Below are 16,019 nucleotides of genomic sequence, written 5' to 3' on the forward strand. Positions count from 1 at the left end.
ATAGGTTGCTGATATTTTCTTCTGAAGTTTAAGTTGTCTGGCTTCAGTTTTCAGGGCTTTAAGAAAGCACAGCTCAGCTTTCAGTGACTCCAAGTTAGGAAAAACAAACAAAAAAAAGAGTAAAAAAATTGAAAACATTATTTTGAAAACTTGTAGTCAAGAAAAATTAGAATTCAGTCCAAATCGTAGAAAAATAATAAAAATTGAGAAACATTAGGCAAGACTAGAATCTAACAACAGGTATACTATAGTTTTCAAAACATAATTTTTCTCTCTCCAGTTTCCCATTTTAAAGACAAATCATGGTAGGACTGATTTGCTTTATTATACTTGGCCTAATTATTTGTATACAGTGCAGCAAGAATAATTTTTTTTTTTGAGACAGAGTTTTGCTCTTGTTGCCCAGGCTAGAGTGCAATGGCACGATCTCAGCTCACTGCAACCCCCACCCCCTGAGTTCAAGTGATTCTCCTGCCTTAGCCTCCTGAGTAGCTGGGATTACAGGCACCCGCCACCACACTTGGCTAATTTTTTGTATTTTTAGTAGTGATGGGGTTTCACCATGTTGGCCAGGCTGGTCTTGAACTCCTGACCTCAGGTGACCCATCTGCCTCGGCCTCCCAAAGTACTAGGATTACAGGCTTGAGCCACCACACCTGGCCAAGAATAATTATTTTTTACATAGGCTTTTAAATTGACTTTGATGGAACTTTTTTCCATAGAAGGAATCTCAGATAAGAGCTATTTTTAAAGCCAAGCCTAGCCATGGATATGTGCTATTAAATACCTATGAGTTGGGTGATCTTCTTGAGGTTCCAAGGTAAACTTGGGGCTTTTGGGCCTGTCACCAGAGACAGGGCCTTTACTTATCAGAGGTCAGGAACCCTATACAGGGAAGGTATGAGGCCAGTTTCCCTAAGGGGTCTTTATTGGTTCCATAAACCAAGCTTCATTCCTTAAAGGAAAGCACACCATTCCAGTCAAAGCCTTAATAAAATAACCAGTTTCTCCAATTACGTCCTGTTGCAAAATGAAAACAGATTCTTACTGCACTTATGCACATAACTGTATTGCCATAAGTTAAGAATACTCACAAATAGCTTCCAAATTCTGGAGAAATCAGGTAGAGAGAAAAAAATATGCTCCAAATTTTGTTCATGGGAGTATAATAAATTGTTTAAAACTGTCAATAGCTCAAAAAAAAAGTTTCCTTGACTCTGAAAAAACAAAACAAAGGATCAGCAACATTTAAAGCAAAAGTAAAAAAGATTACTTTAGTCTTCTATGAGTTCAGTTTACATAGTTTACTCCTGTTATGCTTGATATTCATGAACATTTCAGCCCTCCATGAGAGTCCTGAAAGTTTTTCTTCTCTATTCTAATGTCACTATCTCCAAAGTTATCAGAAACCTGCATTTAAGAACACCTGTGTTCTCTGGACACGGGGGCTCACGCCTGTAATCCCAGCACTTTGGGAGTCCGAGGCAGGCGGATAACAAGGTCAAGAGATCAAGACCATTCTGGCCAACATGTTGAAAACCCGTCTCTACTAAAAGTACAAAAATTAGCTGGGTGTGGTGGTGTGCACCTGTACTCCCAGCTACTCGGGAGGCTGAGGCAGGAGAATTGCTTGAACCCAGGAGGCAGATGTTGCAGTGAGCCGAGATTGTGCCACTGCACTCCAGTCTGGCAACAGAGTGAGACTCCATCAAAAAACAAAAACAAAAACAAAAACAAAAAAACGAGCACCTGAGTTCTAGAGCTGATTTTAAAGCCACCTCCTAAAGAGAACCAAAACAGGACCATTGTCTGTGAATGACAAAAAGTTTTAAGGCAGCCATAGTCAAAGACACAGTTGGCAAGGAAATTTGTTACTTCTGTGGCACACAATAATTTAATACAATTATGATTATTACTGATTATGTGCACTAAGTTTTATCAGGATTATAGGAGTTTCCCATAATTTTGGAATGCATACCAATAATATATTTATACAAATACAGCCCAAAGAAAACCAAACACCATTTCATATTTGACAATGCTTTTTTATACCAAATAACTATGTCAGTTTTGGACATTAGGGAACCCAATATCTTAACAGATTAATTAGGTCAGAAAAAGATATAATTTATCATTTGATTTTGGAAAGTTTGTCAAATATCAAAGGTTTAAAACTTTTTTTTTTTTTTTTTTTTTTTTTTTTTTTTTTTTTTTTTTTTGAGACGGAGTCTCGCTCTGTCACCCAGGCTGGAGTGCAGTGGCCGGATCTCAGCTCACTGCAAGCTCCGCCTCCCGGGTTTACGCCATTCTCCGGCCTCAGCCTCCCGAGTAGCTGGGACTACAGGCGCCTGCCACCTCGCCCGGCTAGTTTTTTGTATTTCTTAATAGAGACGGGGTTTCACCGTGTTAGCCAGGATGGTCTCGATCTCCTGACCTCGTGATCCGCCCGTCTCGGCCTCCCAAAGTGCTGGGATTACAGGCTTGAGCCACCGCGCCCGGCCTAAAACTCTTGATATCACAATATAGGATCATTCATTTAACCAAAGTAATAACTCGAGGATTTCAAAGAAATGAAAACCTTCATTCTTTGAGAAGAGACTTACTGTTCCAAACAATAAGCTCTAATAAAAATAGCATGAAGCCAGGCATGGTGGCTCACACTTGTAATCCCAGCACTTTGGGAGGCTGAGGCAGGGGGATCACAAGGTCAGGAGTTCGAGACCAGGCTGACCAACATGGTGAAATCCTGTCTCTACCAAAAATACAAAAATTAGCTGGGCATGGTGGTGTGCACCTGTAATCTCAGCTACTCAGGAGGCTGAGGCAGGAGAACTACTTGAACCCAGGAGACGGAGTTTGCAGTGAGCCAAGGTCACGCCACTGCACTCCAGCCTGGGCAACAGTGAGACTGTGTCTCAAAACAAACAAACAAAAAAATAGCATGAACCCAATTAACTATAGTTTTAAAAATTATATCTTGACGGTAAGATATAATTTCCATAAACCTTTCATAACCTTTACTTAGGAGTCAGTTAATGCTTCAAGAAAACTTTTTAAATCTGACACAGGGGCCCATATGCTGGTCTTGCATCAGTGTACCTTTGACATTAATGACTAATTTATAGATAAACTGAACTTATTTATTTATTTATTTGAGATGGAATTTTCTATTGTTGCCCAGGCTAGAGTGCAATGGTGTGATCTCGGCTAACTGCAACCTCCACCTCCTGGGTTAAAGTGATTCTCCTGCCTCAGTCTCCCAAGTAGCTGGGATTACAGACATGTGCCACCATGCCTGGCTAATTTTGTATTTTTAGTAGAGACGAGCTGTCACCATGTTGGTCAAGCTGGTCTCAAACTCCTGACCTCACTTGATCCACCCACCCTGGCCTCCCAAAGTGCTGGAATTACAGGCATGAGCCACCACCACACCTGGCAAGAAACTGAACTTATTTTATCTCTCAAAATTGGTCCTTACAATCTCCCATGCCCACCTCTTCCATGATAGTCCCTGGGCCTTAAGGAGTTGAATAGTTTTAATTTCTGTCCCTGTGTTTCAGGAATGCAGTTTATTTTGATTGGCATCTTCTACTGGGCCTGAAGATGGGGCTTTAATTGATGTCAGTGTCTAAAATTTAGCAGGACTTGGTCGGGCACGGTGACTCACACCTGTAATCCCAGCACTTTGGGAGGCTGAGGTGGGCGAATCATGAGGTCAGGAGTTTGAGACCAGCCTGGCCAACATGGCAAAATGCCATCTCTACTAAAACTACAAAAAATTAGCTGGGCATGGTGACAGGCACCTGTAATCCCAGCTACTCAGGAGGCTGAGGCAGAAGAATTGCTTGAACCCAGGAGGTGGAGGGTTGCAGTAAGCCAAGATCACGCCACTGTACTCTAGCCTGGGCAACAGTGCGAGACTCCGGTCAAAAAAAAAAAATTTAGCAGGACCTGGTGTCCTTTTTAGACCCAGGAGTCAAAGCCCTGTAACTTAATGTCACAAGGACATTAAAAGCACGTACAGAGAGGTACACAAATGTAATAACCTTAACTTTTGAAAAAATTTAATCTCATTTTTTTTTTCCTAAGCAACCCAAACTTAATAATAATGTGACAACTTGATCATATAAAAGTTTTTGGGTTTTTTAAAAAAATAAGTCCTCTTATTGTGACTTACACAGACCATTCATGCTATGCTTGGACTTTCTGGTTTGTCCTGAACATCCCTCCTTCTTCAACAACCAGTCATTTTACTCTACAACTAAATTTACTGTACGAGAGTCTTTCTCATATGAAATTATTTCTCTTTAAGCTTTCTTACCACAAAAAAACTTCTTTGTTTTTATAACTTTCTTTACATCTCTTTTATTTCCTGGTTCCTTTTCTCTTGTTTTATACATGACCTTTAAATAAGCCTTAAATTAGACAAAATGGTTCACTTTTTTTAAAAGGACGCACCTTTTTTTAGAAAGAATGTTTTCCTACAAATATATTTTTATTGGAAAGTACCCAAATAATGAAATGTCTACTATTTAATTTAACTTTAGATTCTAAATTATGACAAGGTTGTCTACAAGTATTTATCCTATTGCATTTACATAATTATTTTAATCATTTACTTAGATTATTTGTAAAAATTGTGATAGTCATTATTTAAAGTTATAGAACCACCATTGCAAAATTAGAACCGAGACAGTGAAAATGATTTGACCTAAATGATTCCATCTAGCTTCTAACCTCCAAGCTCTCCTTGTTCATTTCTGGGTATAGGCTGAACTAACTTTGAGAGGAATTTAGTTTAGTTAATTAGAGCCCCTTTTTATATTTTCAGCAGTGAAACACTGTGTATACAACACATACATAGATGTTTTAGGCATGCTAATAGAAGTACATCTTATAGATTCATAACAACTTTTTTTTTCTATCTTAGACTTTCAGATTCTTTTTTCTTTTTTCTTTTTTTTTTGTTTTTTTGTGATAGAGACTTGTGCTATCACCCGACCTGGAGTGCAGTGGCACAATCTTGGCTCACCGCGACCTCCGCCTCTCAAGTTCAAGTGATATGCCTGCTTCAGCCTCCCAAGTAGCTGGGATTACAGGTGCCCACAACCACACCCAGCTAATTTTTTGTATTTTTAGTAGAGACAGGATTTCACCATGTTGGCCAGGCTGGTATCAAACCCCTGACCTTAGGTGATCAACCCACCTCGGCCTCCAAAAGTGCTAGGATTAAGGTGTGAGCCACCATGCCCAGCTAGACTTTCAGATTCTTGATAACCTGTTTTACAACCACAGGCAGTTGTCAGCTAAATAGCCTTAAAGTTGCATATTAAAGGAAACAACTCACCAGATGCAGTGGCTCACGCCTGTAATCCCAGCACTTTGGGAAGCCGAGGTGGGTGGATCACGAGGTCAGGAGTTCAATACCAACCTGGCCAAGATGGTGAAACCCCATCTCTACTAAAAATACAAAAAAATTATCCGGGCGTGGTGGAGAACGCCTGCAATCCCAGCTATTCAGGAGGCTGAGGCAGAGAATTGCTTGAACCCAAGAGGCAGAGGCTGCAGTGAGCCAAGATCACGCCACTGCATGCCAGCCTGGGTGACAGAGTGAGAATCCGTTTCAATTAAAAAAAAAAAAAAGGAAACAACTCAGGTGAAAAATCAAATAGCAAAATTTACATCATAAGGTACAGAGAGAATAAGTCTGATAGTGCTAGAGGGAGATTAAAGATGGATGCTGGCTGGGCATGGTGGTTCATGCCTATAACCCCAGCACTTTGGGAGGCAGAGGCAGGCAGATCATCTGAGGTCGGGAGTTTGAGACCAGCCTGACCAACACGGAGAAACCCCATCTCTACTAAAAATACAAAATTAGCCAGGCATGGTGGCACATACCTGTAATCCCAGCTACTAGGGAAGCTGAGCAGGAGAATCGCTTGAACCCGGGAGGCAGAGGTTGCAGTGAGCCGAGATCATGCCATTGTATTCCAGCCTGGGCAACAAGAGCGAAACTCTGTCAAAAAAAAAAAAGATGGATGCCAAGTCAAACATAAAATTATAGAAATCTATCATAGGATTGTATAAGGAGACCAATTTTATTTAGATCGGGACTACCTATCTTTTAACTGGATCTCTGAGCTCTGGGCAAAGCCCACACTGAATCCTGGGTCTCCAAAACGGGAGAATTATTATGAGCTTAGACCACATGATGCTTTTACAGTGCACTTAAAAAAAGGTTTTTTTAAACAAAGACATTTCTAAGTGTCTAAACCACACTCTTCCACACTTGATCTTAGTCAAAGGCCCAGAAGCAATAAAACCACACTCTTCCTTAAAAACTCAAGAGTAAGAGTAACCTCAGTTACAATAACTATTTTAGTAAAAAAAAAAAAAATCCAGATAACAATATAAAAGTAAGCAGTTTAAGAGTTGAGACCAATATATCTTTTTACATTCTTGATAAGGAAAAACAGGTTTCTCCCCTAGAAGGAGTCTAGTGCCTTCTTCATTTTCTTTAAGAAACCGCAGGCTACTATAAACTATTTTAGGTCCCTCATGCAGCAGAGGGTGCAAGAGAAAGGAGAGACAGCAGAAGTAAATGAAGAAAACCGAATTCGGTCAACTGAGAAGAAAAAAACTTTTGCTCAAGAAAAAAGACAAGGTCCTAGGAGAAAAACAAAAACAAAAACATGAAGGTTAAAACACACACACACACACACACACACACACCCCTTGGATGTTAGCTTTTAATTAAGCTGATTTTTAACCATTGAGCTCTTTTAAAAAAATCTTTTTAAATCTCATTACTGTATTTCAGCAGGAAAACAAATGCTGCTGTTTCAGAAGTACAGCCATTGCTCTTTCAGTTTTGCCTGGTTAGCAAAAGGTGGCCTTGTTATGTAAATCAAGCCCCTTAGCAGTCAAAATAAAAAATCTTTCATCTTTTTTTTTCTCCTTTTGCTGGCCTTTTTTCTCCCCCCACCAGACCAGCTTTTTTTTTTTTTTTTTTTTTTTCCATGACACAGTCTTGCTCTATCACCCAGGCTGAAGTGCAGTGGTGCAATCTCGGCTCACTGCAACCTCCACCTCCCGGGTTCAAGCAATTCTCCTGCCTCAGCCTCCTGAATAGCTGGGATTACAGGTGCGCGCCACTGCGCCCAGCTAATTTTTGTATTATTAGTAAAGACGGGGTTTCACCATGCTGGCCAGGCTGGTCTGGAATTCCTGACTTCATAATCTGCCTGCCTCTGCCTCTCAAAGTGCTGGGATCACAGGTGTGAGCCACTGTGCCCGGCTCTTTGTGTGTGTGTGTGTTGGGGGTAGAGGGGCGGGGAATTTAGCCACTCCAGAGGCCTTGTTTCCCATAATTTGGAACTTCTTTAGGATTTGATCAAGCCAGGCAGAGCTGATCAAACCCAATGGGAAAAAGACTGAAACAACAACAAAACAGAAACAACAACAACAACAAACAGTTAAGCAAAACAAATGATCGCACAGCTTCCATGATCACTGAGCACTCTAATGGTCAGCAGAAATTAAGAGCAGCTGATAGTTAACTTTAGCCAAGACAAACCCTCAATTCAGCTACTTACCTAGGGATGGGTCTCAGGCTCAAGACAGCTCTCTACCATCCTAGAAGCAGGAAAAAAACCTCCTTTTTCCTATCGGAAGCGAGCTCAAACTTCATAAACGAGTTACCTGCCTTCCATTGTCATGGAAACAGGAAAACTTGCCTTCCTTGTTGGAAACAAGTAAAACGCAAAAAGAAAGAGGGAGTTGTACAGCGAAATAAACTTTAGATCTCAACCAAATTTGGGGAGATCAGGGATTCTCTAGAGAGGGTGCTCCCAGACCTCAGCAAATTGTCCTATTGATTTGAGCCATAAAGTTAGCTCACGCCAGTACCAAGCACCCTTAGGAGATTTGTCAAAGGTCAGGGGCACCTCCACTCAGAATCCCTCTGAGGTTATCAAAATGTCAACTCCAAAAATTTGAGACAGGTCTCAGTTAATTTAGCAAGTTTATTTTGCCAGGTTGAGGACGCGTGCTTGTGACACGGCCTCAGGAGGTCCTGTTGATATATGCCCAAGAGAGTCAGAGCACAGCTTGGTTTTATACATTTTAGGGGGACATGAGACATCAAATTAACATATGTAAGATGGACATTGGTTCGGTCCGGAAAGGCCGGACAACTCAAAGCAAAAGCAGGATGACTCAAAGCAGGGAAGGCCTTCCAGGTCATAGGTAGAAAACAGACAAAGGGTTGCATTCTTTTGAGTTTCCGATTAGTCTCTCCAGAGGAGGCAATCAGATACAAATTTATCTCAGTGAGCAGAGGGGCACTTTGAATAGAATGGGGCGCAGGTAACCGGGCGTACTGGCTCACTCCTGTAATCCCAGCACTTTGGGAGGCCAAGGCGGGTGGATCACAAGGTCAGGAGATTGAGACCATCCTGGCTAACACTGTGAAACCCCATCTCTACTACAAATATTAAAAATTAGCCGGGCGCGGTGGCGGGCGCCTGTAGTCCCAGCTACTCGGGAGGCTGAGGCAGGAGAATGGCGTGAACCCGGGAGGCGGAGCTTGCAGTGAGCCGAGATCACGCCACTGCATTCCAGCCTGGGCGACAGAGCGACACTCCGTCTCAAAAAAAAAAAAAAAAAAGTATGGGGGGCAGGTTTGCCCTAAGCAGTTCTCAGCTTGACATTTCCCTTTTAGTGATTTCAGGGACCCAAGATATTTTCCTTTCACACGGTCTTCTGGGAGGGGTGGGATGTGGAAAGCGGGCCAGAGGGGTTCCAAAGTCACACCCACCTCCCCCAGTGCAGCCAGAACTGCTGCTTCCCCCCAGAGTTTAGAGTCACGGCCAGTGCCTCCCTCAGCTAGTTTCTCTACCCCAGCTCATTCCACAACACACACTGACATCTGGATGGCACTTGCTATGTGCCAGATGCCTGGCTAAGGACTTTGCATGTATTTATTCATTGAGTCTTCCCAACGATCCTATGGGGGAGGTGCTGTTATCATTACAAAGAAGTTAAAGTTGTTAACGCGTTACTTGCTAGATCTGGCATTATAGAGAAATACGGAGTTAGGGCCAGGACAGTATAAAGAGAAGTGGGAGTCAACACCAAAGAGGGGAAGAACACAGGCCCTGCTGTCGACATTCTGATTCCATAGCCAGGGTTCTCATTTGGTTATGACCAGTCATCCAGTTCTTTTCCTCTGAAAGGAGGAAGTAACCTATTGCTCAGGGAAATATTTTCCAGAAGCTCAACAGTGTTTTGTTTGGTTGGTTTTGTTTCTCTCTCTTTTTTTTTTTTTTTTTTGATAAGGGGACTCACTCTGTCACCCACGCTGGAATGCAGTGGTGTTATCATTGTTTGTTGTATTTTTTAACTAAAAAAAATTTCAAGTTTCCCGTCAGGTTACCAGGATCAGGATACTATGGCCCACATGTCTTGTATAATAGGCATTTTAAAAATACTTGTTGTTTTTCTGATTATCAAAGTCATACACATTCATTCTCAAAATCTGGAAAAGTACAGGAATGTGAAGTGAACAAAATTAAAATTACTTGTTACTAAAAGGATAAATTTGATGGTATGTGAATTATATCTCAAGAAAACAAAATAATAAAAAAGGGAAAACAAAAAAATTGTCATGTCACCAATGAAACCTAAACTTCTGTCTTGTCTTATTTCTATGCATAGCTATATCTTTTTTTACCTAAAAGAAACTCATGAGTATTTCTTTTTTTTTTTGGAGATGGAGACTCACTCTGTCGCCAGACTGGAGTGCAGTGGCACAATCTCGGCTCATTGCAACCTCCGCCTCCCGGGTTCAAGCAATTCTCCTGCCTCAGCCTCCTGAGTAGCTGGGATTACAAACATGCACCACCATGTCTGGCTAATTTTTGTATTTTTAGTAGAGACGAGGTTTCACTGTGTTGGTCAGGCTGGTCTCGAACTGCCAACCTCAGGTGATCCACCCACCTCGGCCTCCCAAAGTGCTGGGATTACAGTTGTGAGCCACCACATTCAGCCAAGTATTTCTTACACTATTAAATCTTTTCAAAAAACACAATGGCTACATAATCATTCACTGTGTAACAGTCTGTTGTAGAGACAGACATGGTCTTATCTTCTAGAAAAAATCTGTCCCAAGGGACTTTAATATAGGGAGTCTGATGGAGAGGATGGTGTCCTCAATATCATTTTATAGCAAATTCAATAACACATTTCATCTGGCTGCTTTTGACCTTTAATAAAAGCCAGGGACTCAACATTAAAATGCCACTCCAAAGGCAGTTCCCGGAGGGCACTACCATCCAGTTATGAAGCTTTCCGGGGCCAGGATAGGATTTAGGCTGCCAGGTGGGTGGATGCACTGTGTGTCTGTAAAGCATCTCCCATCAGCAGGACCACATCCCTTTTAAGAGCAGACAGAGCTGGCCTGGGCCCAGGAGCTGGGTTTGGGCATTAGGCATTCAGTCAACAGGCGTTCCTGGCACCCACCATGTGCAGCACACACAGGGACCTGGGGCCCATCCCAGCCTGCCAGGCACTCCTCAGGCCAGGGGAGGAGCTCACTGAGCCAGGCTGGGGGCTGGGGTGGGCTGTAGGGGTCTACTGAAGGCTATACATACATGTATGTGGGCCTTACCCCAGAAAAGAGTTCAAAGCTTTGCTCCAACTCTCAAAGGCAATCATGACGCTGACAGGAGAAGAACCCCTTAACTGGGGGACATCTTCTGCGTGTTGGCTTCTTCTTTTTTTTTTTTTTTTTTTTTTTTTTTTTTTTTTTTTTGAGACGGAGTCTCGCTCTGTCGCCCAGGAGTGCAGTGGCCGGATCTCAGCTCACTGCAAGCTCCGCCTCCCGGGTTCACGCCATTCTCCTGCCTCAGCCTCCCGAGTAGCTGAGACTACAGGCGCCTGCCACCTTGCCCGGCTAAGTTTTTGTATTTTTAGTAGAGACGGGGTTTCACTGTGTTAGCCAGGATGGTCTCGATCTCCTGACCTCGTGATCCGCCCGTCTCGGCCTCCCAAAGTGCTGGGATTACAGGCTTGAGCCACCGCGCCCGGCCTATTTATTTACTTTTGAGACAGAGTCTTGTTCTGTCACCCAGGCTGGAATGCAGCAGTGCAATCTCAGCTCACTGCAACCTCCGCTTCCCGGTTCAAGTAATTCTCCTGCCTCGGCCTCCCAAGTAGCTGGGATTACAGGCCCCTGCCACCATGCCTGGCTATTTTTTGTATTTATTTATTTATTTTAAAGTAGAGACAGGGTTTCACCATGTTGGCCAGGCTGGTCTTGAACTCCTGACCTCAAGTGATCTACTCATCTCAGCCTCCCAAAGTGCTGGGATTACAGGCATGAGCCACTGCGCTCAGCCATGTTGGTTTCTTAAGTGTCCGTGCACTCTGGCCTACAGCACTGCAGGCCAGCAGAGTGTCCAGCCACTGGCCCTGGTTTCAGGCTCAGCCTTAGCTTCCTCTTTGGGAAAAACGAAAGCACTGCGATTAGAAGCTCTCTAAGTTTCTAAGATTGTCTTGAGACTGGCCTGCTTCCACCACTTACAGGCTGTGTAATCCTTGCCAGATTGCTCAGCTTCTCTGAGCCTCAGACTTCTATCTGCTTTGTCGAGTTTCGGGAACTAGTTTGGGTCTAGTTTTGGGAACCGGACAGAGCCGTGTGAATTCTGGGGATAGTACCCCTCTCGGGGCGCACGTGTGCTTCTGAAGAGCAAGGTGTTAAGTGACCAATGACCACTAGGGTGTGCTAACACGGGTGGAGCAGACAGCAGCAGAGCCAGGCCTGAGTGGGGCTGCCCTGAAGCCACCCAGATGGGGACAGCAGGGTTGCCTGTCCTCTGCCCTGGCAGGTACTATGTGGGCGACACCATGGACGTTCTGTTTGAGAAGTGGTTCTACTGCAAGGACCTCGGCACGCAGTTGGCCCCCATCATCCAGGAGTGAGCGCCCAGCCCAGCCCCTGCCTCTTGCTTTCCTGGGGCTCTGCATCAGCACCTGATGGCCTGGGAGAAAGTCTCCCCTCCCAGGGTGGGGAGCCTGGCCCAGAGACCCCAGTGCCGCTGGGGGGAGGGAGGAGCAGCAGCACGGGGCTGGGAGGGAAAGGATGGCAAACACACAGCTGTGTGAGGGCCCTATGAGTGTGTGTGGGCTCCTGCACCTGACCGTGAGTATGGTGTATGTGTGTGTCGCTGGTCACTCCAATGGGAGTGCTCGCCACTCCTGCTCCTCCCTGTTCGTCCCTGCAGGTTCTTCAGCTCTGAGCAGTACAGAACAGGAAAGCCCATCCCTGGTGAGGCCGCTGGGAACTGCCCTTCTCCTTCCCTCCCTCCTCTTCCAAAATAGGATGGGTTTTGGTCCAGGGGACCGGGGAGTCTCTTTGTGAATATTCTGCCCAGTTCTCAAGGTACTGAGAAGACGGCAGCCAATGGTATCCCCTACATGGCTGCTTGATCACTGAGCCGGATCCAGAGCCTGTTCCGGCAATTGAGACCTGGGGCCCCTGGGAACTCAGCCCACTGGGGCTGGGTGGGCTGGGTCCTGGGTCCTGAGGACACCGACTGTAGTCATGCTGTGGGTGCAGACCAGCTTCTCAAGGAGCCACCATTCCCTCTGAGCACACGATCCATCATGGAGCCCATGTCCCTGGAGGCCTGGCTGGACAGCCACCGCAGGGACCTGCAGGCAGGCGCACCACTCAGCCTGTTTGGGGACACCTATGAGACCCAGGTAATGCAGTCCTGGGACATCCGGGGCATCCTCCCAGCAGCCCTGGAAAATGGGAACCAGTCTCTCTCTCACTGCCTCTCTCTCTCTTTCACACACACACTCACACACACACACACACACACGCCACATTTCAGAGGTTGTAGACATGAGCATAGGCCTTTGTGCTCCCACCCTGACGCAGAGGGCGATGGCTTTGCTGCGGGCGAAGTCTGTGGAGGCTATATGGTCCCAAGCAATTTTAAGAACTGAATTCACTTTCAGAGTTGGAGGCTCCCCCACTCACTGGCAGCTTCCTGGGGGTCTGCAGTTTTCCCCTCGCTAGGAATTCCTGAGCCTTCAGCCAGTCACAGCCTTGGAAGCCAAAAGGGAGAGAGTTGTTTGGGAGTGAGGGTTGGGTGGAGAGAGGGATTCAAACAAGGCTGACTTTCTTTCATTCCGCATTTATTAAATGCCTGTTATGTTTCAGGCTTTAGTGGGAGAGTAGGATAGACGTGCTACCTTAAAGAATGTATAGTTTGTTAAAGAGATGGACAAGTTAATCAACAATTGCCACAATCACGTGATAAAGTATCTGATAGAAAAGCTATAGGAAGCTATAGAAGGATAAAGGAGGAATCTGGCCGGGCGCGGTGGCTCAAGCCTGTAATCCCAGCACTTTGGGAGGCCGAGACGGGCGGATCACAAGGTCAGGAGATCGAGACCATCCTGGCTAACACGGCGAAACCCCGTCTCTACTAAAAACACAAAAAATTAGCCGGGCGAGGTGGCGGCGCCTGTGGTCCCAGCTACTCGGGAGGCTGAGGCAGGAGAATGGCGTAAACCTGGGAGGCGGAGCTTGCAGTGAGCTGAGATCTGGCCACTGCACTCCAGCCTGGGCGACAGAGCGAGACTCCGTCTCAAAAAAAAAAAAAAAAAAAAAAAAAAAAAAAAAAAAAAAAAAAAAAGGAGGAATCTAGGCTGAAAGGGAAGTCAAGGAAGGCTTCCCGGAGGAGGTGATGTGCACATTGCATTTTAAAGCTAGTGTAGGAGTTTGTAAAAGAAAGAAAGGGAGGTGGAGAGAGCATTCTAGGTGAGGGAGAAGCATGAGCATGAGCTGTTTGAGGCTTGAAACAGCCTGGCACTGGGAGTAGCTGAAGTTAGCCAGAGGCGGGGCTGGGGAGTGGGGGTACAAGTGTGACTGGTGGACTGTGGAGCAGCAGGCAGGGCCCAGGTCCTGGTAGGTCTGCTGCGTTAGGCAAGGTGGGAGGACTTGTCCTAAAGACAACAGCGCTCCATCCAAGTATTGAAGCAGGGAGTGACAGGCCAGAGTGGTGTTTCTGTACCATGTGTGGGGACGAGGCTGGGAGGGCAAGAGTGGTGCAGGGAGACCTGTGTTCACCTGTGCTTTACGGCTTGCCACTGGCACGTCCCGTGGGCTTTGAATGTGTCAGTCTGTGCAGGGATGCTCATGGCCACAGGCTTCCTGCAGAGGCCCGGCCTGCTGCTCCTGGGTACCAGGGACGTCCTGAGCTTACACAGGGCTGCGAGAACATGCGCACATGTCACAGCAGTGCCACTCAGCCCTGCACCCCACCTCTGCCATACGCTACTCTTACCTGCTTCAGTTTACATTAATGAATATGCGCCCTCTCCGGGGCAGCAGGAGCATGGCCCTGCACAGCAGCTGCGTGCTTCCAGGCTGGTGCATGTCAGAGAGGCCTCAGCCTCACCCTCCTGGTCCCTCCCACCTCCTGAGGCCAAACTCAAAACCTCTCTCAGAGAAAGGGAGGTCGCACCCTCTGGGAAGCTGATGTAAATGTGTCTCTGGTGTGCCCTGGTGGGCATGCCTTCGCATGAGCACACATCAGAGGGACCATGGGTGCACTGCACGTGAAAGGCAGGCATGTGTGATCCCAAATACATGCCTGCCTTTGGCAGTGGCGGGCACAGGGAGGCCTGCAGCCCAGGCAGCCCTCCTCTCCAAGTCCTGGTCTCTGCTCAGCACATGGTGATGGGGCTGTTTTATGGGCCTCAACCCTGCTCCAAGCAAGCCTGGTGTCTGGGGGCAGGTTCAAGACCATCTCCCATGTGGGGGAAGAGGCACCAGAAGTTTCTGTTTCACCTCCCACCAGGTGACTGCCTATGGGCAAGGCAGCAGCGAAGGCCTGAGACAGAATGTGGACGTGTGGCTGTGGCAGCTGGCAAGTGGGGCCCAGGGACAGGGTCGCAGAACCCCCTGCCGGAGGGCATCAGCCCACTCCTGGGACTGGGACTCCCACACGGGGCCCACTCTTGGGGCCTTGGTGCCCAGGCAGACTCAGACATTCACCCAGGTGTTGAGGCCCAACAGTCTCCATTTGATTCTCCTGCTCCTCTTCTCCAGGAGGGCTCCTCGGTGGTGACAATGGGGGGACGGCACCTGAGCCTGGCCCCTGATGACAGCCTCCTGGTGCTAGCTGGGACCTCGTGAGTACACGGGGAGGCTTTCCCTGGGATCCTCAGGGTCCAGCTCTGTGTGAGCCCTGCTCATCTGTGTTGTCCACAGGTATGCCTGGGAGCGAACACAAGGCTCTGTGGCCCTGTCTGTGACCCAGGACCCTGCCTGCAAGAAGCCCCTGTGGTGACCCTGTTGCCATGGCCTGAAGCAGCCACAGGTGTGCCCTGCAAGCACCCTTGAGTGCCATCCCTGCCAAACAACTCTCCCAGCCCCACCGCTTCTCTGTGTACTGCTGCTGTGTCCCCCACAGACCTGGACATTGTCGTCACCCACCCTCCTGCCTTTCTCAGCCCAGATGCCACGCCCCTGAGCGGGCAGCAACTCCCCGTCTTCTCCGGCAGCCTCAGCCTACTGCCTTGCCAGTCTTGCCAGGTGGTCTACTCCTGGCCCAGCTCCTGACCGTTCCTCTGTCCCTGCAGACTCAGTGCAGCACTTCCCCGCCAAGAAGGCCCTCAATAAAGGCTTCCTGGTGAACGCACACCTGTGGGTCTGCTGCTGGCAGTCATCGCTGGTGTTCCCATGTGGCCCCCAGGACCATGTGGTGTGTCTGGGGCATCAGGGCACCAGGTGACCATGGACGTGTTGGAGGGTCTGTTACTGGGCATCCTGTTTGTGGATGGGCATTCCTCACTGTGTGTGTGACTTGATCCACGCATGCTCCATGCCTGGTCCTGGGAGCACAGCCAATGTCATCTCTCCACTTCCTTCTCTGTTCTCATTAATTCTTTTTACCTTTTTTTTTTTTTTTTTTTTTTTTTTTTTTTTTTTTGGAGATAGG

General features: G+C 46.7%; 2 protein-coding genes across 5 annotated transcripts in view; both read left to right on the forward strand.

Annotated features, from left to right (window-relative positions):
* Nucleotides 1–16,005, forward strand: part of HAAO (3-hydroxyanthranilate 3,4-dioxygenase) — a 25,984-nt gene extending 9,979 nt beyond the window's left edge. The window contains exons 5-11 of one of the 2 annotated variants that reach the window (XM_050754806.1): nucleotides 11,889–11,978; nucleotides 12,285–12,328; nucleotides 12,620–12,765; nucleotides 14,877–14,945; nucleotides 15,128–15,210; nucleotides 15,290–15,398; nucleotides 15,532–16,005. In XM_050754806.1, the coding sequence (XP_050610763.1) occupies nucleotides 11,889–11,978; nucleotides 12,285–12,328; nucleotides 12,620–12,765; nucleotides 14,877–14,945; nucleotides 15,128–15,210; nucleotides 15,290–15,368 (511 nt within the window). In that variant the 3' untranslated portion in view covers nucleotides 15,369–15,398; nucleotides 15,532–16,005. Of the gene's footprint in view, nucleotides 1–11,888; nucleotides 11,979–12,284; nucleotides 12,329–12,619; nucleotides 12,766–14,876; nucleotides 14,946–15,127; nucleotides 15,211–15,289 lie in introns of both variants that reach the window. The other variant, XM_050754807.1, reaches the window with a different exon arrangement.
* The window catches only part of LOC126934205 (cytochrome c oxidase subunit 7A-related protein, mitochondrial), a 723,522-nt gene that overhangs the window by 271,883 nt on the left and 435,620 nt on the right, over nucleotides 1–16,019 (forward strand). The gene's annotated exons all lie outside the window — the stretch shown is intronic.

Source organism: Macaca thibetana, chromosome 13 (genome assembly GCF_024542745.1).
Source record: "Macaca thibetana thibetana isolate TM-01 chromosome 13, ASM2454274v1, whole genome shotgun sequence".
In the NCBI taxonomy this organism is placed as follows: Eukaryota; Metazoa; Chordata; class Mammalia; order Primates; family Cercopithecidae; genus Macaca; species Macaca thibetana.